This window comes from Balearica regulorum, chromosome 10 (genome assembly GCF_011004875.1).
Source record: "Balearica regulorum gibbericeps isolate bBalReg1 chromosome 10, bBalReg1.pri, whole genome shotgun sequence".
Classification (NCBI taxonomy): Eukaryota; Metazoa; Chordata; class Aves; order Gruiformes; family Gruidae; genus Balearica; species Balearica regulorum.
In genome coordinates this window covers 13,569,717-13,593,551 of record NC_046193.1, presented here as the reverse complement: position 1 = coordinate 13,593,551, position 23,835 = coordinate 13,569,717, and the positions used below count along the sequence as shown (strand labels likewise).

General features: G+C 44.1%; 1 protein-coding gene across 1 annotated transcript in view; it reads left to right on the top strand.

The window, feature by feature from the left end:
* The first annotated feature begins 812 nt into the window (after window positions 1–812).
* GRIP2 (glutamate receptor interacting protein 2) overlaps window positions 813–23,835 on the top strand; it is a 294,138-nt gene continuing 271,115 nt past the window's right edge. The window contains exon 1 of the mRNA XM_075762147.1: window positions 813–967. Within this exon, the coding sequence (XP_075618262.1) occupies window positions 913–967 (55 nt within the window). The 5' untranslated portion in view covers window positions 813–912. The remainder of the gene's footprint in view (window positions 968–23,835) is intronic.

Genomic DNA, 23,835 nt, shown 5'->3' with positions numbered 1-23,835 from the left:
ATAATATTTTAGATTATAGCAGATGTTGCACATAATATTATCACTCCCACAAAGGGAGGCAGAGATGCAGAGTGAGACCTACCAGCCAGCTAATAAAAGGCCTAATGAAGAACAAAAAAAACCTGCTCGTCATTGCAGAGATACGTTGCCCCCAGGAAATTAAAAACATGAATACCCTGGCATATGCAATAAACATCTCCTTTGTGTCCATGTAAAAGCACTGAAACCTCTGGAATATTAAGAAATGACAAAGATGCTTTTCAGTCCCCCCTGCACTTCGACTGCTTGCAAGTGGTCCTGAAAGAGATAGAATAAATCAGCCCAACTGTTGTGCAACTTTATTTACTGAGCACCCAACTTCAGCATAAATACAGGCATGATGAGCACACCTGTGTTAGGACTGCCAGACAGCTGCCACTCATTAAAGGGAAGAGGCACCAGGTTAAAGCTGTAAAGGGAATGTAGCATATGAATAGCTGTTTTCCATACCTTTCCTGTGATGTATTTGCTCAACGTCAGCTGGTGATTTGGGACCGGCAGAAACGCCGGTACGGGTCAGCCCCCGGTACTGACCGCAGACGGGGGCCCGTACTACCTAAGCAGACCCCACCAAGGGAAAATATATAACATACATATGTAATTTTTTCTAGCCGCTCTCACCATCCGCGGCTGGCGGGGAGCGCACCTGCGCGGCTGGGCGGGGGGGCCCGGCGCTGCTCCCCGCGGGGCTGTGCGCAGGCGGGGGCGGGCAGCGCCGCTCCCCCCGCCCGGCCCCGCCGCCGCCGCATGCACCGCCCGGCAATAAAGCGCCGGGGAGCCCGGCCGCGCTTGGCAGCGCCGCTCCTGCCGGCCCCCCCGGGCCCCTAGAGCCGTGCCGCTGCCCCGGGGGGCGGCAGCGCTGCCCCTGCCGCGATGCCGGGCTGGAGGAAGAGCCTCGCCCTGTGCCTGCAGCGGATGCAAGAGGATGGTGAGCGCGGCCGGGGGGATTTATCCTCCACCTTGTCTTTTCTTTCTGGTTTTTGGAGGGGGAGCGTCTCCTTGGGAGGGGGGCAATCCTCTGCTGGCGTGGACCTCCGCGAATGGAGGGGTTGGGGGGGGGGATGCTCTTCGTGCCGGTAAACTTTGCTGCAGCAAACCTGTCCTTCTATCCCTGGGCTTGCCTGGCCGCTGTTTGGTTGTTTTTTTTTTTTTTTAATCCTTCTTGAAGTGGTGGGGGCAAGCCTGAGCGAGAGGTGGCTGCGCGGTCCTTTCTGGATATTTACAGGGGCTTACAGCATCTGAGCTCTAACTTTCTAAAGCTACTAGTGCTGCTGTTTTCAACTGATAATTTTTTCCTAGTGCCCATCTCTAACTGGGGATTAAAGGGTTTGCGAATCGCACAGCGGACGTGTCGCGGTAATCTGATTCCTATTGTGCTGTTTACTGTTGCTCACAGTGACTGTGAATTATTTTGTTTACATGCTCAAGAGTGTGGTGTTAAATAAACGCTGGACCTGCAGCTCATAAAAGTCGGGAGGAGACATCCACAAGGTGGCACAGTGTAAGGGAGGTTTAAACCTTGTACTCCGGCTCCTGGGTTTATAGATAAACAGGGGTGCGAGTGGTGGGGAAAGTTTATCTCTCTGAAATGAAGTGTGGTTCTCATGTGCTCTTGCAAGACTTAGGTGGAGGATCTGATCTGGGATGGGCAGAAGTAAGCAGGAATGTGTGTCTTATTAACACCAGCTGCTTTGGTGCAAGTGGTTGATGGCAGGTTTTTCTTTTGCATCCCTTCCCCTGACTGCCTCTCTAGATGGTGCACCAGTAAGCAGACTTACCAAATATCTGAAGTGGCACTGTTGCATCATTTGGTATGAGTAATGCAAAAATCAGGGAATTCTCTAGTCCTGCTGGTTAATAAGCACAGAGAAAAATTGTGCTGCTAAGTGCGCTGTAAGGTGTCAGGGCAGCGTCATTAAGCTGTTGAGTCTGATGTTGCTTCTTTACTCTCACCGCTTTGCGAGAACACAATCTATTTCTGATGTCTGACCTCTCTGGGACCATGGTGTCCACTCAGGCTCCAACCACCTGAGATGGAACTGTTAATCTTGTCCCGTAGAAGAGTAAATCAATCTCCCGTTCAACATAGACCTGTCAGTGTGAATCCAGCCCTGTTATGGTGCAGTGCTTTGTAACGCTGCCCTGCTGCAGCTGACGGGGATGTTCTTGCACTGCTGGACTAGGGATGGCTTTAGGGACCCTATAAAACATTTGCAGTAGCAAGCTCTTGATGTACAGCTGTACTAGGTTAGCATGTTTGCCAGGTTACTTTCTCTGTGACTTCATGTGTATGTACTGCCCATTGTCTCTGGGGGTCTATGCAATGCCTTTCCTATTCTTCTTCCCTCCCTCTGACTTCAGTCCCAGTACTGCAGTGAGTCTGTGACTGGTGTGCATCCCTTCAAGTACATTGGGCACGTTCCCTAGTGACATTGCATTTATGTCCATGGATGTCTCAAGAGTAGTTGGTCTTTGGAAGTTACCATTTAGTTAATCACAGAATGGTTTATCTGGTGGTATAAATCTTTCAGGCTCAAGCTGTTGTGCTGCATAGAGGAGGAGGTATATGCCTGCTAAAGAGTGTGCTGAGTTCGCAGGGAGCTTCTTTCCTCTTTCCCCAAATCCACTAGTTTGATGGTTGTATTACAGCATGTAATTCTGCAGGGGTAGCAGAGGAGGTATCTGGTAATGTTTTTGTAACACTGCAGTGTTAATAGGTATGGTACAGGGCTTAACTAGATGCTAGAGGAGGCTTCACATCATGTCATGTGTAACACTGCCAGGAAATCTCTCCAAGGTTCAGTTTGGATTTCAGTTTTGCAAACCCACATCCACCCAGTCTGTGAAGAAATACTGACTTTTGGTTTTCCTTGTTCAAAACAAGCTTTGTCTGCCTTGTTGGCATCTACATGGCTTTGCAGATGTGGTAGTTTTGTTTCAGATATCTAAGCTGGGGAGCTTCTCCCCCAGACGTGTGTGGTCTGGCCCATCAGTGTGTTAACTTCTTTGGAGGATTGCAGTACTCAAGTTTCCAAAGGAAATGTCCTGACATTCAGCAGTAGCACATTTGTGATTAGAAGACTGGTGTATTTTGGTTACTGAATATTAATGTGATGAGCATCTCTTGCAATTTGCAGCCATTCAGTGCTGGGTTGGAAGCTTCATTAATCACAGTCAGTATTCAAAAGGTCAGCCATGGTAAGTCACATAGGGAAATGCAAGATATACATGAATTGTGTATGACTGCCACTTCAAAATGCCACCCACAATGACTTTCCTTATGCATGTTTTGCCTTAAAATTTTTATCCCTTGGGGGATGGGGGTGACTCCTGACCAGCAGGCAGAAATGCTCCATTCTGTAATGTATTGTTGTTCCTCACCATGAGAGGGTTGTACGTGGGATGTGCTGCTCCTTATTCTGTTTCATGCAGAAAAAATAATTTATGTCAACGGCTTGGAAACCCTTGATGGAAAATGTTTCCTTCAGCCTGTATTGGTAACAGCCCTGTTAGCCCTAAGTCAGGGGGTTCATTTGCTTCTCTCTGTGTAACTGTGAGGTTGTCTCAGACCAGGGAGCAAAGCTTGGAGCGTACAGCCTGGCAGTTCTGTCCACTGCCGTGTATACAGAGCTGTGTGGCCAGATCTCATGCTGATTTACCTCCCTGATAGCCGGTTCTCTCTCGGAGCAGTGGAGAGAACTAGTTGGCCATGACAGACTCTTTCCCATTCTGATTTTCTTCCTTGTGCTGCTGTTGTCTATATGAGTACTGCAGAATTTGGACTGTGTTCTTGCTGTTCCCAGACTTTAGTAGCAAAAGAAGCAAAGGCTAATTTCTGCTTTGGAAGCATGAATGCATGTGGGCAGGTGGGAAAGTCTCTAGGGATTTTGGCACATCTGAGTGGATATCGAAACTGGATGCTTAGAAAGGATAAACTGTATGTACAGACTGAGCAGTGGAGATGCTTTTATCCTAACTGATGAAAATAAGTGTTATCTAGATGCATATGACTTGTATAACATGGGTCACAGTAGCGGGCAGACACCCTTTGCTAAACCTTAGACATTTTTGCTTCTACTGGGAGGGAATACAGAGTTTGAGTGTAAATTTAGCTTGTTGATATAATTCCCCTTTCTCCCCCAGATGGTTTTTCTTTAGTAAAACCAGAAAACTTGACTCTCGCCTTAGAACTCAATATGATGCTTATTTAAAAAAAAAAACAACCCAAAACCAAACACCAAACCTTAAGAAAGACTGATGTATTGGGATTGTAAAATGCAAAGTGAGTTACCTACCCCTTGCGTGAATCATGGGGCAGCTGGAAAAGAGGGGGTGAAAGGGGCAATTCAGATCTGCTCCAAAAAGTGACAATATTGCAGGATTGTGTTGCTGCTGTTTGCTTCCTTGTATACGGCTCTGTGCTGGTTACCTTGGAAACAGCTGTAGGAGCATATAGGGGCATTTTGCTGCTGTGCAGCCATGGGCTGGGGTGTCCCGAGATGCGAGGGGAAAGGGAAATCCTCCATGGTGCAGGCTGGTTTGCAGGATGAGGGCAACAAAGTAAAAACCCGTTGCAAGATCTCTTTCCTGCCTGCTTTATCTTGCTGCAGGTGCAATTTGGCAGGAGTTGGACCCTGGGGAAAATTTAGCAGGGGGCTGGTTTTGGCAGAGCTATTTAAATTTTTATAATGGGAAGGTAAAAACATCACAGCAGTCTGTCTTGAGGGGGTTTATAACAGCTGGGCTATAAACATCAGCTTTTTATTCTGTCCTCAGATCAGTGTACTGGGATGTTTTGCTCCATAGTTGTGAAACTATGATTATGACTGAAATTGGGATTCTTAGTCACACACATCAGAGGAAAAACAAGCCAATAAGGTGAAAATTTGCTGGGTTTGCATGAGAACAGAAAATTAGAAAATCTTTCATTGAGTTCCATGTTTGATTACACGCGTGTCATGTGTAGAATAACTAAAATAGAGTAACTGTTAAAAATAATGCAAATTGTCTTTTGTTCACTTACCCATAAACATTTTGATCTTGCAAACTGTGGTGTGCATAACTTAATCAGTTGAACTATTCTGCTGCTTAAAATTAGGTGTTTGCTCGCCGTATCAGAAATAATTCAGTCATTCATGTGGGGAAAATAATGGAAGAATGGCAAAGAGGATTCTAAACATGCTCGAGTGACTTGCAGTTGGGGTGTCGAAAAACACATATATCATAGTAATCATTGTTCAGTCTTGTGTGCTTTAAAAGTAGAACATTTGTGTTTAGATAACATGGCCCTGTGATAGACTTGGGTACCCTGCTGAACATGCTTGACGTTCCTGCCCTGCTGTGGGGAAGATCAAAGCACAGCAGTAAACTATGTTTGTGTGAATCCCTGATATAGAGGTGAGGACAGCAGGTTTGGTGATCCTCAAGCATGGACTGAGCTGTGTGGTGCCTGCATTCCTGCCTGGGTGCTGCTTTGGGGATCCCCCGGTTGGTGAGGTAATGAAAATAAATTTACTCCTTGTATTTCATCTGTGGGTTTGTGGTTGTTCCTGTGTCCTGTCTGTGCCAGCTCACACTTGGCGTAGTTGGCAGGATTCACTAACACTCTCTGAACTCCTGTGTTTATTGTGGAAAGTATGGTTGTGGTCAAAACTCTTCCAGGAGACCCAGATCTACTGCCTGGCTGAGGCTGCGATACTGCTCTGGTTCTACTCCATCCTCTAGAATCTGCATTAGAATTTCCAGTACCAACAGAAGGTACTGAAGCTTTGTGCGTACATGATCCAATGAAGTGTAAGGTCCCCCTTTCTCTGCACAGCATATCAGTTCCAGCAACAAGATATGACCAAACATTCTTCAGCATATTAGTTCATTAATTCCAATCATATTTGTCATCTGAGAACTTTCCTGATCTTGTTCAATGTTTCTTCAAGTTCTTGACCAGAATGAGAGCTGTACAGTAGGAGCATCTGTAAATGCCTTAATAAAATCCTCATCCATGGCTCTGGCTCTTCCTTCTTTAGAGGAACTTCCAACCTCAGGCCCACTAGCTGATCCTGGCTTTCTTGCACTGTTTGAAGGATTTTCTGGCTTTTTAGGTGCCAGAACATCAAAGGCTGAAGCAGCTGATGATTGCCTTTCCAATGAGTCTTCATCAAAGCTTTTGTAATCATAGATTTTCTTGCAGATCAGCTACCTCATTCCTCCAATAGCTCTTCAGTCCCCTCACCCTAGGACAGATCCAGCACCTCACATGGCCACACCAGTAAATTTTCAATACTAATTGTGGGAAAATAATAGAAGAATGGATGGAAATAGATGACAGGGTGGTGGTTACCCCCAGACAACTGAAATGTCTATGTGCAGATTGCCATGGAAAGTGGCATTGGATCCTTCTTGCAAGTTAATGGTGAGATTGGGATGGTTATTAGTTACCAGTCTTGGAGCTATTGACCATGAAGTTGTTGCGTTATGGAGTAAAATGAGAGAATTGGAAGCGGAAGTCAGGACTTCACAAGATGCGAAGGTGACTGCACAAGAAGTAATTACTACTCAAGCAGAGTGGTGCCATGGGTTGCACGATACCGTAGAATGATTGATAGTGTGTATTGCTAACAAACGGGGGAGTGAGCAAGTGGCTGTGTGGTGCTTAGTTGCCAGCTGGTGTTAAACCATGACAGTCCTTTATGGTGCCCAATGTGGGGTATGAAGGGTTCAAGATAACAGATTTGATTGGAATGTGATAGATTGAATTAATAGCTGTTATTGTTGTTTAGCTGTTAATCAGTAGGCGTCTGTGCTTGCCATGGGGCGTGCTTGCCTTACTGTATACTAGTCTAGTGCTCATTAGTGGCTGCTTCTTGCTTTCGCCGCTTGCTGTACTGCTTATCTTACTCCACTGTCCTGGGAACACTTTGACAACAGCAATGGCTTGTGTTGATTATGGGATTCAATCTGGACAGGCTAGCAGCAATGAGAAGTATCAAAATGCAGCTTTTGAGGAGTGCCTGCCTCACTAAAACCCTTGATCATACCAGCAGTCACAAATGCTACTGGTAATGTAGGAGCCCTAGCAAATACCTTGAGGGAAATCAGGGCTGTAACTTCCAGATCATCTGTGTGGGTGGTGAATAAAGGAAAGCTGGCAAAACTGTGAGGAGTTTATATCATAGGTGACAAGGAAACAAATGTGGAATGATCTTCTACAAGCTGGTGTCCCATGATCAGAAATAAATGAGATTACAACACCAGAAACATCTTGCTACTGGCAAAAGTTAGCACCTAGACAAAAAAGCCGACTGCCCCTGGCCCCACCACCAGCTCCACCTGCCTGCCACCTCAAGGCAAGACACTACTTGGAAGATGCCAAAACAGCAGAAATGAAGGTTTGGCAGGTCCCCCTGAAGTGCTGCCATGGTAGCCTTTTACCACGAGGAGGACTGATGCCCCTATGTTCCTTTAACTATAGAGTGGAGGTCTGGGGGGGATATTACATGTATTAACACTGGTGGATACTGGAGCTAAGCTTACTCTATTATATAGTAATATTAATAATAAAGAAGCCATATCACAGATCTGTGGATTGGGGAAATCTGACCCCTGCTCTCAGAGCTAAGGTTACCTTAATAATAGGAAATGCCCTACTATTTACCATGATGGTGTTAATTGCCACAACTAAAGAATGTATCTTGGATATTGATATGTTGGCAGGATGAACAGTTGAAGCTTTAAATGGATGTTTCTGCTTTGGAACTTCACAAAGGGGATTTGCTATTTGGTCTATAATCATTTTGCATGGATTCCCAAAGAGGGATCTGGTTATGCCTATGCCTACTGAGGTGGTAACTGTAGAACAATATCATGTTGTAGAGGAGGAGGAAATTACTTAAACCATTCAGGTGCTTCAACAAGTGAGAATCATTACAGGAAACCATGACTGCTTTTAATAATCCTATTTGGCCTGTTTGAAAACCAGATGGCACTTGGAGAATGTAGATTAGAGAATTGGATAAAGTCACCCCACCTCTCCCTGTAGTTATGGTACCAGGTATGGTTACTCTTATGGGGAGGGGGAATATAAATGTTTAAACCAATGGATTGCATAGCAGGACCATGATGTATTAGTCTAGATGTGAAGATTTATATAAGAACGTTATGGTATTCTCAGGGGTTATGTACCCCAACTTCTGCTCTTATTTTACATCCTCTATTGACATCAGATTCTTGAGTTCTTTTATTTCAGGTATCTTTGTTGAATACTTGTGCCTTGTCTAGAGGAAATAGTACTGGAACAGTGCTATTGGTGTCATGAACCCAATATCAAATTGAAGTTCAAGCTAAAAAAGTGCAAGCTGTGCCTTTCTAGTCTGTGTATCTGTGTGGGCAATTACCCCACATCAGGTTATCAAACCCAGAGTAGTATTAGCTGAGGGAGCTGGAGCAAAGGCATATGTATTACTTGGAAGGAGATGACATTCCCCTATCACAGGTTGTCTTGTCATGCTTTGTAGTCTTGTACTACAAGCACATGCCCTGGATACATTTCTGCAAGATCAACATATAAATGCTTGGGTTTGGTTAGCTTCTACTGTGACTCATTTGTCTGCCTTTTGTATCAAGAGAAGATTAACAGCTGCAGATCATCTGACAACATATTTCATTGGCATGCCAACCCCAGAAACTCTGTTACAGAACTATACCATGCTAAGTGATTTTTGATATTAGTGCTTCTCATTGCTACTTTTTCTGAGCAGGTAACAGCTGTACACCAATGAACATTTCAAAATCAATTGGCAGTAGACTATTTCCTCCTTTGACACCATAAACACCGTGTCAATTTTTGAAGGCATATGTTGCTTCAACATAACTGATGAATTAGCCAGTGTAGAGAATGACATTCAACATCTCCAGGACTTAATGCATCAAATGAAACAATCTACTGGTGGTGCCTGGCTGGCTGAGTGGTTTGATTCCCTGACAGATGAATGGGACACCTGATTCAAAGCATTACTGTAGAGATATGCTTATTCCTTTCTATATGTGCTTATTGTGTGCCTCTAAATTACTCTGTGCTACATTCCAAAAGTTCCAATAGACACCTCCTGCAGAAATGGTCCCTTGAGCAAGGGGGTGGAATGGGGGGAATAACAGAAGAATGGTGAGGAGGACTGTAAATATGCTTGAGTGACTTGCAGTTGGGGTGTTGAAAAACACATATATCATAGTAATCATTGTTTAGTCTTGTGTGCTTTAAAAGTAGAACATTTGTGTTTAGATAACATGGCCCTGTGATAGACTTGGGTACCCTGCTGAACATGCTTGACGTTCCTGCCCTGCTGTGGGGAAGATCAAAGCACAGCAGTAAACTATGTTTGTGTGAATCCCTGATATAGAGGTGAGGACAGCAGGTTTGGTGATCCTCAAGCATGGACTGAGCTGTGTGGTGCCTGCATTCCTGCCTGGGTGCTGCTTTGGGGATCCCCCGGTTGGTGAGGTAATGAAAATAAATTTACTCTTTGTATTTCATCTGTGGGTTTGTGGTTGTTCCTGTGTCCTGTCTGTGCCAGCTCACACAATTCAGAAAGAAGGTTTTTGTATTTATCAAGTTGTCTTGGGACCATCTTTCAGTGCCAGATTGAATCTGTTCAGTTTTAATATGTTGTCTTTACAGAGTCCTTTTGTCCAAACCTACAATGACATGATCTGTTCTACTGGCACTTAATTTTCAGTAAAGAAATTCAACTGGATAGCTGTCACTTAAATAGTGTGCAACTGAACTGCTCTGTGGTTGAAGGGCTGTTATGGCTGCTGAATGCAGCATATTAATATATTCCTGCATGTGTTACTCTTACAGTGGATCCATGCTTTGTCAGAGATGAGGACTTGCACACAGAGTGCTCAGGAATTTATGAGCTTCTGTTTGTTGGTAATACTCATTATACAGGCCACTGCTTTTAAACAAAATGTAAAAATAGAGGTTCTGACCCTCCAGTGAAGTGTGGTGAGGAATTAGGATTGCTTGAAGGCTGTGGTGGTAATGCTTATGGGATAATGTTCATCCATCAAACTGATGGGACAGCCAGAGCAACTCCTGCTGGACTTTGATGTGGTCTTTTTTGTTCATTAATATGTTGATATGGTTTTGGCACCTATCAAGTGAGGGAGTAATAGCCACACCTGAGTGCTGTGCTTGCCTGCTCCCCTTCTTGCTGGCTGTCATGCTGCACTGAGTTTGGGCTGCTGCTTTTGATCCTGTACTGTAGTAACTGTAAAATTTAGCTCTGATTGAGGAGTTTTGCACAACTTAGGGATGAAGTCACAAGACTTTTACACAATGACTCTAAAGCCTCATTAGAATAAAGCCTCATTAGAATTTGACTAAAGATGGAGATTGATCATTATTTTGCTTTTTTGAAGTGGTCTGCTAGATTTTATAACCTGAATGCGATCCTGTGTTAGCAGAATTTGGCTGTATGAAACTCTATGGACGCTACAGTTCTGCTCTCTCTTGCTTTAGCTGTTATATGCTGTAGGGCTTCTTGCAAAGGAGTTTATATCAGCAATATTGAGTGATGCTCAGTGCTGAGCAAATGCATCAGCTGCAGTGGTTTGGCATGTTCTCCCTTTAGAGGTGCCAAGGCTGGAAAGTGTGTGGGGAACCTTTCAGGAAGCTGAGGACCTTGATGGAAACTGTGAATTGTGGGAGCCAGGAGAATTTCAGAGTCAGAAGAATTGCCAGATCTGTCTGGATTCAGGCCATGCTTATTGTTCTTCAAACCTGTTGGCGTTGCTACAGGCTCATGCCAAGTGTAGTAGAAAAGCACATGGGCAATTCCCAGGAAGCGGACGTGGTATTTGAAACTGCTCCAGTCCTGAGCTGTGATTGCAACTGCTGACCCAGAGGTTTTCTGATGCTCTGCATTGCACTGAGATGAAGATTGCTCAGGTTAAACCAAGGTGTGTGGCAAGTCTGAGGCAGACAATTGCTCTACTTTGTTGTTGTTGGTTGGATCTTCTAAGTAGATGCAAGTGCAGGGGAGCTGGTTAGTTAGACCTACAGCCAGAGACTTGCTGGGTGGATAGCTAACAGAGGGCTCTTCACCAGGGCATGGGCTCTATGCAAGGTCATCTTTCTGTGGTTAAAACTTTGTAGAACTCCCTATGTGTGTCCTGTTTTTTAGAATAAAAATTACTATTTTGTTAATTGACTTCATTATAATAGAATAAAATCACTTGTTTTGAAACAGAAGTGAATTTACAGAGGTGTAACTATAGTAGAATAATTATCAGAGTATAGTGCTGTTGAAATTGTCCCTTTGCAGATAAGCCTAAGACAGTGAATTGGGCATTTTTGGAGGTCTGCGTCACAGAAATGGAGCAAACTCTTTTAAAAGCCAGTTCTAGCCCTTGAAGTTCAGAGCAGTGATCTATGCCTGAAAGGTTTGTGTAATGTCTAGTGCAAGTAAAAAAACTTGCTGTGTGTTTTCCTGGAGGAGCCACGTGTCTCTTGCTCCAGTGAATGCTGGTGATGACCCCACGTGTATGGGCACCACTCTTGCATGCATGTCTTGGCCCAAATGCAGTTACACCTTGTAAATGTCTGTTGGTGTTCCTGAAACCAGTGTAGCTACTGTGGATTGACACTGGTCTAACTGGGATTAGAGCATGGGCAGTGTTTGATCTGGAAGATAAATCCCATGCTGATGGCTTTTGTTGGAAATAGTAGCTTCTCTTCTGCAGTGCTTGGCCTGGGTGAACCACACACTGGGATAAAACATCCCCTCTTGGAAGGGTCTGCATTTTGTCCAGTTACACTTGATCTTTCCATGGACTCCTTCCATTGAGAGGAAAAGCAATGAAGCTTTCCATATAAAATTTAAGTAGGATTGGGGTTTTTCAGCCCTCTGATTTTGTCAAGAGAATGAATTACCTTTTTATTTTCTCTTTCTCCTCCTTTCTTTGTCTTTGGAAGATGAAGGAATTCAAATAAGAGAACCAAAACAAATAAATTCTACAATTATGGTGATTTCCATGTTACTGACTTCCCCCTCATTAATGTTAGATAAACTTGACATCTAGTAATTATTGGCTTTTGTTTTTGAGCCATAACTGTTTTCTGGCTCCGACAAAATTTGCTGATTCCACTGATAGCATTGGGAGAACTGCTTTCCACTGGGAAATTAGTTCAATCAAACATTTTTATCTGACAGCTTCAGGTATCTTGCATCAAGACCACCCTACATTTAAGGAGAAGGGTGCTACCATGTGCTATCTGAGATCAAGGAAACGCTGTGCATGAAGATACGCTTAGATCCGTGTCTTAATTTGTGTATTTAGATAGATGTGTCAGTGACCCTGCCAGCTAAACTTCTGTGTCTTGAGTAGAAACTTCTTGCTGAGGCTGCAAAATATATTCAATTCTATGCTCTTCAAGTTGCCTATGAAGTAACACACTTTTTTGCTTAACTTTATTTCCACTGTGAACAAGGCAATACAGAGCTTTCATTTTAGCAGTTATATTAACCTTGGCTGCTACTTTGTTGCCAAGTCAGATGCTATTCTGAGTATTTATTCGGATTATAGGTGTTGTCGCCTTTTCTTGTACATATGATGCTGTTAGTCATCTTGGTGATGCTTCATTCATCTGCACAGAGAAATAAAGGTCCTGGCTTGTACTTGAGCATTGCCTCATACAGGCCAAGAGGGGAGCCGCTACTAGAGGTAAGGATTACATCAAGCTTGAGAGATCCCACTTGGATCCTGTGGGATGGAGCAAAGATTGGCTGCTGGATTTTTTTAGCCTGTCTTCCATTTAAAAAAAAAAATCATTTCTTTCTGTTCTTGGGGGAAGTGTAGGCGGTCCTATGGTGTCTGGGCACAGAGGGCCACTGCCTTACCTTTGGTCCCAGTTTGACAAGAACAGTCACTGCAGAAATAGTGCATAGACTTGTAGAGGGGTGGGGGGTTAATATTCATTGGCATCCCCTTGAAGCTTTAGCAACAAATGAGATGCACAGAAACAAGGAGAAAAATAAGAGAATAAGGGAAACTGTCAGGCAGTGTGACAGTTTTACAGAAATTAGTGATGCTAAGTTGCTCTTTTCTTGCTTGGTATCAATGTGCTTTCCTGATGCAGATTCAGTCTTTTCTATGTGTGTTCCAGGAAATTATATCTCCAGGAGTGGGGGCTCCCTCATTAAAATCATCTTGCCCAGAGCTATTGCTTTTGACTACTGGGAATCTGGGGAAATTCCCTGGGGCTGTCACAGTGAGACCAACTTAGCAAAGAGCTGAGAGGATGAGTTAGTAAATATTCGTAGCAGCTTGTCTCAGGGTTATGTGTTAATCCTGAACAGAGGGCACTGTTGGGAATGAATATTTTGTTTCTAGATTTTTTTGCTTAATTTCATCTTGGAATAGGAGGTAGTCAATCTCCTTATTGTACATGCAGTCATGTCCATAAAAAAAACCCCAAAAAACACCACCAACAAAAAAAACCCAAACCTCATAAACCTCCCTTTTGTGACTGAAGGGATGGTAGAACTCTGTGAGCCAGGGAGCAGTGCTGCCTCTCAGTCTTCCTCCCACTTAGGAGCATCATCTCTTCACCCTTCTTCTGTCTCTGGTTTTCCCCTTCAAGCTGGGGACATACATAGTCTCTCTGGCTGTCTGTCTTCAGTGACTTAGGGGGAAAAAACCTCTTGTGGCCAGCATGCTGCAAGGTCCTGTTCCTGCAGGATGCATCCCTCCAGGTCCCAGGAGAAGAGCAACTCTGTGTGCTTGGTGAAGGACATGGCTGGTGACACTTCATTAATCTGCACGTCTGCTCAGAGCTGGTATGTAGTTGACCTGCATGCCTTATATGTGGGGTCATACAGCTCCTTGCCTCTCTGTACCTCAGTATCCAGAGATGATGTGGTCTTGTGGATACTGTCAATGTTCGTTAGCCTCCTTATTCCTGTCAATGGCTGAGGCCTTTTAAACTACATGGCATTTTTTGTTTGTTTTCCTTAAATAAGGAAGTCTTTCTAGACCAATAAGAGGGAATGGGGAGTGGAGGAACAAATATTAAAGCTAATGCTCAGTCCCAGGAAAAGTGAGCAAATGAGCAGGGCAGAACTGTTAGCAGCACTGGAGGAGATGAAAGATGAGAGTTGCTTAACTCTGCAGTGCACAGTTAAATCAATACAAGTTGCTGGAGAGTGAATGAGGATGAAAGAAATAACTATTCCTGCCTTTTTCTAATAACATTTGCAAACAGCTTTTTGCTAACTAGCTTAAATTGATTTTTAACTCAAAGGCACAAGTTGTAGAGGGTCCTTCTTGGTGGGTTGGAAGGTAGTCACACATAATGTGTTTGGGCTCTGTCCCCATGTGGGGCTGGGGGCTGGTGTGCTGCCTCTAGATGATTTTAAACAGAAGTAGAGTTCAGGCATGCTTCAAACTCTCTACAGCATATGTTTAGATGAGATGTTGATGCCGTGAGCGTGCTTCAACTTACTAGTCATATCTTGCTGCTCCAGCATGTTTCACAGACTTTGCATCCTCCTTTACATCCCATCCAAACCATGTGCAGTAGCACCTGGTTGCGTTAAATAGCTGCTGTGTTCCCCAGCAGATCAGGTTGTAGTCCAGCGGTAACTACAGCAATTCCAGTGTGGCTGGCACTTATTAATTAGCCTGTTAATACTGGGGTTTAAGCCACAGGCCTTTTGGTCCTGTGCCTAGCTCTGTTCCTGTCTGAGAGTAGGGCTTTGAACAAAATAAAATCATCGTTTAATTTCTCAGAGTGGTGGGGAAATTTGTCAGTTGAAATTAATGGAACTGAGGAGTTCTGTGCCACTTGGAAAACCAGTCTGCAAACCTTTGCATACCCCAGTCTTCACATCTGCAGAACATGGGTAACAATGACACTTTAAAATGTTTTGATGCTCAGATCAAAACAGATATGAAAGTGCAGTTATTGAGTGTAACTTCATGGCTGTCCTCTGCTTAACATCTTCATAATCAGAATTATGCTAACTGTGCTAAATACTTGGAAAACTGACCAAAATGTGGTAGAAAATGTCCTTCTAGCACAGGGTTGCAAATCTATTGCAGCACACAGCTGAGCAGAAGAAAGTTCTGTTTAAGTGGGTAAAAATTTCTCTCTACAGTAATGATCTGTTTTGTGAGTTTACCAGCTATCTAATCTAGTTTGCATCCATTACATCAAGTGATAATCCTCTAGCAAATTAGGTGCTGTTAGCAGCATTTCTGTCAGCCTGGGTCTGGCTGCACATTTAGGCAACCTGCCTTTGAGGAATTTCAGAATTCACCCTAGTCAGTCATGCTGCTTCCTCAGCCTCTGGAGACTGCATTTCAAATGTAACAGAAAGCTGAGCTGTCTTGCTTGTTTAATTGTATTTATTCTGTTTTTTCTCCCCCCTACTCCCTGCCAAGGGTGTTTGGCCATGTGTAGGGATGGCTTCTGGGTTGTTTTTTTTGTTTTGTTTTGAAATAGTCATTGTAATTGGCTTTTTGGCATATCTTGCCTTACTTTAATATAATTCCTTCACTGTCACTGTGCTTACACAGGGGCTTGTTAGTAAGTGAGCTGGGGATCAGAAAGCAAAAAACTTGCAAACCAGGCTGTGATGCTTGGTTTCTCCAGGGCTTGCTGTAAGGTGAGGCTTGCCGGCTGTAACACGTCCTCACCTAGGGACAGGCTGGGCAGCAGCCATGTGCCTCCAGCTCAGAGCCAGGCTTGCTCTGTGGTGAACCCTGCACTGCTCTGGCAGCTGGCACTACCCCTGCACTTTGGGGCTGCCCCTTGCCAGGGGTCACATACTGCCTGGGAGTAATTCGGTGACAGACAATGCTGCAATGAATGCCATCCAGTTTCTGCCTCTGAATAATTAAGTGCGGCTTTTGACCAGGGAGCACTGTCCTCTGCCACCCACCTGCTTCCCTGACTGTTGCTTGAAGCAGCTGTTCCTCTCTGGGGGCTTCCCGGCAGGGCATGGGGATGCTGATTCCTGACCACCCCTCACTGACTTATCTAGTGAGCTTGAAGTCCTTGGGGTGCCATTTTTCTGTGCTGCTTCTCTCCCACAAAATCATGCCATGATGTTTAATTGCAAGCTGCAACATTGGTACCTGGTTTCATTGCAGTGGTGGAGATGGGAGCTGGAGGAGTGTGGGGTAAGGGGCTTGTTTCACCATTATCTCTCTCTGCAGCCATGAGTTCTTAGAGAAATCCAGCTCTTACACAGCTGGCTATAGGCTGGAGGTGCCATTCAGCGGTGTGCAGGGGGAGCAGCGTTGAATTACACTGCAGGGAGATCCCTTGTGTGTGGGTCTTGGCATGATGGGTGTGCTGTCAAAGCCCCTGCGTAGAAGTGGGGGATCTTTTCAGCAGGGTGTAGGGGAAGATCACTGACAAAGGAGCCTGTGTGCTACAGGGGCAGGTGGTGATGGCCACCTCTGCAGTGTTTTAAAACAGTTGAGGAATTTCTTCTGTATATAAACATGTGCTGAGTTTTTTAATGTCAGTCTAACTGTAGGGTGAATTTGCTCTAGAAGCTTTTTATAGCCCTGAAGTAGGTGTGTTATCATTACTAGCTGTGCCCCTGTGCAGCGGGGTAGTTAGCATTTCACCTGTTGAACCTCAACACCAAGTAAGTGAAAGCCAGGAAAACACCCTAGAGTTGTGACCACCCCCCAGCCTTGAAAACTCATTTCTGGACACTGTGCCCCACTACAAATCCTCCTTCTTCCCCACCCACCACTTTCCTTGTTCAGAGTTTCCTGCTGGAGCCTGGCAGATTTCCTGCAATGAACCACCACTCTCAGCTGATGTGACAGTTGGTGTGTGAGTCCTGTCACCTCCTCAGCCTGCTGCTAACCATCTGGATTGGTTAGCCACCAGCAAGCTATTAAACCTTTAAACAGTTTTTCATGGTGAGTTAGTCAGGCTTGTGAGTTGGAGGTGAAATAGTCCTATCATAAACCACAAATACTTTGATCTGTGCTGAGAGAGGAGGGTGTTGCTGATGGTGTTTTGGGGAATGTTATGTGAGTAGAGGGGCAGAACTCTTTTTGAGGAGATTTTTTTTATATATTTACCTCTATTTTTCATGCACAGAAACTTGAAGTAGAGTGGAGAATAACAATTTGTATATAGGTGGGGGAGTAGGAAAACTCATTTATGCAGTCAAGTAAGCAAGAGAATGGAGGTGGTTTGGACTGTGCTATGGCTGGATGGGTTTGTTAGGTAGTGCAGTACGATATTCCCACTTCACTGCAAGAGAAGACAGACATAGATCTGCCCAACAGCCACAAAACCTGCTTGGTGGAAAGGTGTCCTCTTCCTAGGAGGTGGTTGCTTCCTATCAAGAGAATAAGTCTGTGGTGACCCAGCATTGAATGGGATCTCTGGGGTCTACTTTCCCTGTAAGTGAGATGTTGAAACACCAATCATCCAGGATAATACTGTTTCAGGAGCTCATTGATTTTTAGTGGAAGGAAGTGAGTTAAAATGATGAGTCACTGACCTATTTGAAAATGAACAACCTCCTCAGTGTCATTAGGAGCTGGTAATAGATCATCCTGGACAAGAGCTGGTGAAAGGGGATTAAGGGGTCCCCTCATGCCTGCTACATTGTGTGTGACTGCATTCACAATTTTGAGTGAAGCAACAGCATAGCTCGTATACAAAAAGCCAACGATTTCTTGTGAGTGTAATTGAAATTGTAAGAGTTTAATCCTTATTAGTCCAGCTATAATTGTTACAGAAAAAGAAAGAATAATAACACAGTTAAAATAGTTATACATGCATGTTAACAACAGGGGATACAGTGTTGATATTGATGGTTTCTTTGTCCCCAGTTAGGATCTGCTTGGGGTCGTTTTTGTTTGCTAAGACAACTTCACACCTTTGCTCATCAGTCTGCAGCTCCAGGTTACACTACAGCCTGTGTATGCTGGATGCTATTTGTTCTCTTCATTATCCCTACAAGCAGTTTAGTCCAGCTCCAGGTGTGCATTTCTCTAACTGGTTGTGGGTGAGTTGTTTATAGCTGTGGGGTCTCCAGGGTCAAGTCTGTGCCCTATTGCTTGCCATCCTGTGCTGGTGTTCCCCTCTGCCACATCCTGTATCTCAGCTTCTCAAGTGCGCTGTTTCTCTGCACTGTGTCATCGTGTTGGCGATAAATATCTTGTTCTTCACAGAATAACTGCTTGTTACAAATGTACCATACAGAGATGTACAACAAAGCCATAGATGCCTGGTCAATTAGAGAAATTGCTGCCACAGCTGAATTGAGTAAAGCAAAGCTGTGGGCAGGTCAGGAAAAGCTCAGAGCAAGCCTGGTGAGCCTCAGTGCTGAGGCCTTGCAAACTCAATACAGAGCTTATGGCCAGTTACTGGCCATGGCAATGCCATGTTACAGGGCTGTGGGGTTACTCTGCTGTAAGCAGAGAAGATCCACTGAAGTGTCATCAACAATAAGGAAAAAGTGGCTGGCACTGTTTTGTGCTGGGAGGCAAAATTTGGGATATGCGCCCTGTATTTAGGGGTAGCTGTAGTCTTTCTATTGATGTGCTGGTCTTGAGTGTTGTGCCCTTGCTGAGGAGACGTGGTAGTGATGGATAGTGGGGGTGGAGCTGGTATAAAGCACCTCTCCTGTTAGAGTTCCTGGCGTGGAGATGTCTGGATTATCTTGCAGGCAAATTCCCTGCTGCTTTTCTCAGCAAATTTGTACCTGCTCTTTGCTCCTGCCTGCCTGGGCTGGGGAGCTGCTTGCTTGTGCTGGGCTTTAGGTAGTCATAGGAGGTGGGGAGAAATGAGTAACTGCAGGTCTGCCCTCCTTATTAATACATAAAATACTTTGGGATCCTTCTTTGAGAGGCGATGAACAAATGTAAAATTTTTATTTTAAAACTGAATAATACTGTAATGATTCTTTTGCTTCTTGTAATACAGAGTAATATTGAGCCCATGCTGATTTGCCCTCTTGCTGTTAAAATTTCAGTCCCTGCCTCTTGATTGCTTTTTTCTGTCTCGGATACCTGCATGGGACTTTGGGATAATAAAGTGAAAGTCTGCTACCAAAGTATCTTTTATAGGTTTTATGCCAAGCCATGACTTTGGGAGTTCAGTCAGTGTTGTGTGCAGATATGATCAATAAAGCTCCTAGTTATGTACTTTGCTATTAAGTCTTAGTTCATTGATTTAAGGAGTTACCAGGAGCTAGGGAAATAACATGGTTAATTAAGTTAATTGGATTGTAAGTTCTGCAGGGATTGTGCCTTTCTGTCTGCTCTCTGAAGCACCTCGGACACCTCTGATCACTATAAAATAATGACTTTTTCTTTCCGCGCGCTGGCAGCTTAAACTATTTAGTTGCTTAAAACTATTTGCATTTCAAGACAACTAATTTCTACATGAGCCATGGAATTATGGCTTTGTAGCTTTTGGCTTTAGAAATCCAGGTAGAGATGGAGAAGGAGATTCTTAATAGGGCTCAGCTAAATGATCCTGAGGAATTTGGATCCTTGTATTTGTTTGCCAAGATGTTTTAGCTAAGTGGTTACCTGTGCTCTTAGCAAAAAGCCTGTGGGGCAACTTCTTAGTGTGTTGGTGTTTTATAGCTTGGCCTTGGAGTTAATTTTGATTACATTCCTCTTGCTGCGTAGCAAGGCATGCAAAGAAATTATATATCAGGCTCCAGATAGATCTATTCTGTGGCATCCATTTTTCAGGGAAATAAGTAAACAGATCTCCCCCTGTCTAAAATGGAAATTTATTCTGGGTACATAAGTGAAATCTAGCACAGAAGTATTCTTTTGGAGCTTGTATTTCTTCTAATTTATAGCTCCTCTTCTTTTCCAAGTGAATTGGAGACTTAAACCTCCCATTATGGGTCTGTAATTTATGTTTTCAAAATTTTACGATTGTTATCTTTCAGTGTTTTTTATGAAGCTCTGCTGTGGAGGTGCTCAGATAAGGTTGTATATTAAGTATTGGCCCATTCACTAGGAGCAAAACTGGGATTATAAATTACCAGAGACATTCTCCCTCAGCATGAGTTCATTCTGTTAATTTCTTTAACCTCTTTTGAAGAATTAGGGAAGATGAGCTATGGAAAGATGGCCTGGATGAGCCTGACATGCAGCAGCTGGAAAACTGTATTCGAATTTACCTTCATAGTGATTTGTTGTCACTGTGGACACAGATTGAGTGAGATTCCCCTGGCATCTGCTGAGGGTCTGGTAAAAGTAAACACCTTCATTAACAAGCTATTGAAGCAAAAGAGAAATATGCTCACTGTGTTTTTAAGGTGGCACCAAGTTGTAAGCTGTCACAAATATTGGTGAGGAAAGCATGGACTTGGTGATCTCTTGAGACACCTTCAGGAATGTTTTCTGATTCCTGTGACTTTATGGGAAAAGCATGGAGTAAATGATACTGAGGACTCTTGAGAACTGCATTCAGTCCTGATATGAATGAGGGCTTCTTGTTTTCTCCCTAGTATTTGCTTAGGAAAAAAAGGGGGGGGGGGGGGTAAAGGGAGAGAGAACTTCTGTGCTTGGCAGTGCACCAATCAAGTGAGGAAAACTCTTGAAACTGTATCTAGTAATTTATCTTGAAACTATCCTTTGAAGCTTTAAATTTGGACCTGAGCTATCTGTGCCTCTTGCGTCACCCTTCCTGGATGACCCAGGACTCATGTTTCCAGTCCCACAGCAACCCAGGAGTCATCCAAACCTGGAAGTGAAATGGGCTTTTTGTTTTTTAGCCAAAAGCCCAAAACACTTCAATTTAGGTACCTATCTGCTGCCCAAATCCAGGTGTAGGAGCAACCTGGCATTTTTCTTTTTGGCTTGACTGTTGTGTTTTTCCTACTGCTGCTTTTGAAAGTAAAAGAAATTGTCATAGAAAACTTAACTATTTCTATAGTGCTTTCTGTGATAGTATGAATGACCCGTTGCCCCTCTTGCCCCACCAATTGTCTTGTCAGGAAAACACATAATCCTAAATCTTGCTAGCCAAACTTATGTGTACTATTTTGCTGCATGTTGATATGAGTGGTGCTTTTAAAATTAATTTCTACATAAGGAACTTGGTTTTCAGTGTGGAGTTTTTCTTTAAATTACCAAATAGATGGCAAATATTGTCTTGTGTGTGGCTTTTTTACTAAGGAAGGCATTTTTGTAAAGGAATTTATTGATAAAAGCCAACTTCTTTCCTCCTGGGAAGATGCAGTAACTGCTGCATATGGTTGGTACAAAATTAGAGGTACTGAAGAAATGCCTACCCCAACAGTAACTGAACTCCATAAGGATGGGTTTTCTGAAGCATCCAAGTATTGCATGGCTGGAAGTAAGAGTTGGCATTGTGGGTGGGGTGGTTTGTTGGTTTTTTGGTGTTTTGTTCCCCCCCGTGCCCCCCCCCCCCCCATGTGGATGTGTGTGTGTTTTTAAAATCTTGTCTGCAGACACCTGCATTTGCAGAAGCTGGCTGTCACTGGAATGAAAGACTGTCTCCTTGTCTACTGTGCCTGATGTATGGGTAATCTTACTGTCATCAGCGGCAAATTTATTGGCTGCACTGTGATTAGATGGAGGGCAATGGAGTTGTGCAAGCAGTGCAGTGTACCTTGGTCTCTTGCATTGCCATCCCTGTGGACAGGAGGAGCAGGAGAGGGTGCTGGGCTGTTTGCCATCAGTTCATCATGGGTTTTGGTAGTGAGCATCTATTGCTCTTCACCAGTTTCCTCCAAAGCTGCTATGAGAGATGCATGACCAGATAAGTAAGGGTTGCCCTTCTCAGTGTTTAAAGCTTCCTAGGTGTTTCTGTAAATGCCTCTCCAGCTTCTCCCCCAACTCACCCTTAAGTTCTGTTATGCAGGATTATTCCAGCTGCTGCCAAAAGCTTCTCTAACTAGCTAGGACAGCCTGTCTGCTTTATCAGCTCTTCCTAATGTTAGCAAAATGCTTTTGCTCTCTAACTAATTTCCAGTGCCTGAATGTTACAGGCTCTCAGAACTGAGTTGAGAGCTTGTGGTTGTGTGTGGAGCTGAAGCAGGGCAGGAGAAGCGATGTTCCTGGAGGGCAGGGTGAGGACTTGCCCAGATCTCCTCTGTTTTGCCTCCTCTAGAAACCTGTGGACATCATGAACTTCCATTTCTGTAAACCCAGGGGAATACAAATCTGTATGGTATGGAAGAAGGAGCTTTTAGCTTAGTCTTCTACAGGAGTATTTTAGATCTAAAGAATTGCGTTATTCAGGCTGCAATCTTGCAAATTACATTGAGCTGAATAAATCTGTCCCTTCTTCCCAGGCTGCTGCTTTTTTCTCTCTCAATAACTGATAGTGGGGTATAAACTGTTTGGTCACATTAAAGCACTTCTGTGAGCAGCTTAGTTGTTCTGCTAGCTTTATTCCAATGGTGCAGTGCTGGTGTGGGTACTGCATTACCTGTGTGGGTACAGCCAGCTTTCAGATGGCAATCCTGAAATTCTCTTTTCTGGCAACAGTGATGGCTGTCATCACAGCCTTTATCCCAAGGGACACAGCAAGCATAAACCTATCTATCTCTGGTTTATCCTGCTGTGCACACAAAAATGCCTTTGCTTCTAGATATCTCTCTGCATGCAACCACTGCTCAAACTGCAGCTATCTCTTGGGCTGTGAGATGTCCTAGATTTCCCCAGCCTGCAGGAGGAAGTGTCACTGGGAACTTCACAGTGGGATCCTTGTAGGAACGACAGCAATTGCTGGGGTGTTACAAATGTTTGAGAGGGGTAAACACCAGTGCTGGAGAAGGGGAAGAGGCCATAGGAAAGTAGATGAGCAGCAGAGCTGCTGCTGATCCTCTTGCCCAGGACCAGGAGCTGCCCTAAGCAAAATGCTGTTGTCAGTGAGTTAGGATGGAAATCCCATGACATCTGGAGGAGGAATGCTGAAGTGCTTCTGGAGCAGAAAGATTGTTGATGAGAACTGAGAGGTCTTGCAAGTGCATTGCTCTTGAGCAAAGAGGAACTTGGAAGTTGAACCCGGAGAAGGGATGTGAGGTCAGGTAGGTGCATTTGTTCTGTAAGGTGCCAACTCCCCTTACCTCCGTCCTGAACATCTACAGCAGAGAGAGGGAGCCTTTTGAAGTAGTCCTCTTTATCTACATGCATAGGTTGTCTCAGGTAAAACACCCAAAATCCATCCAAAAAACCAAGAAGAGAGAGACTACTAAAGCACCTTCAAACTACTCCCAAGTGCTGCCTCTGCAGTGGATACAGCTTCCAGCAGCACAAATCACTGCATTGCAAACAAGCAAAACAGAGGAACTTGCACCTGAGTACTGAAATAAACTGCAAAACTCAAAATAAATCCTTGCGAGCAGCTCAGCAACAGCTTGTTTAGTTCTCAGGATTGTTTTGTGGGAGGGGGAATGAAACAAGATTTAAGCACTAAAAAAACCAACTTGTAGTAGTCTTTCCCCACTGTGAGAGTTAGTTTGCAGCAAACTGCTTACGTCTGGTAGTAAGACTTGGATGTAGAGAGATGGAATAAGTTTGAGGCTATTTTGAATTGGCTTGGGAGACAGAGCAGTGCACTATGTCTCTTTTCACTTGGAGTTTCAAATAGATCCTGGGATGCTTGTCCTTTTGTGCCCTGGCACCACTGTGGCCTAACCTTCCAGTAGGTGTTTCAATTCTCCCTGTCCACAGTCTCCATACCTAGCCCATTGCAGCAGCATTTGTCTTCTCTCTGTGGTGAGCACCAGAGATGTTATTGCTGCACAGCAGCTCCCGTTG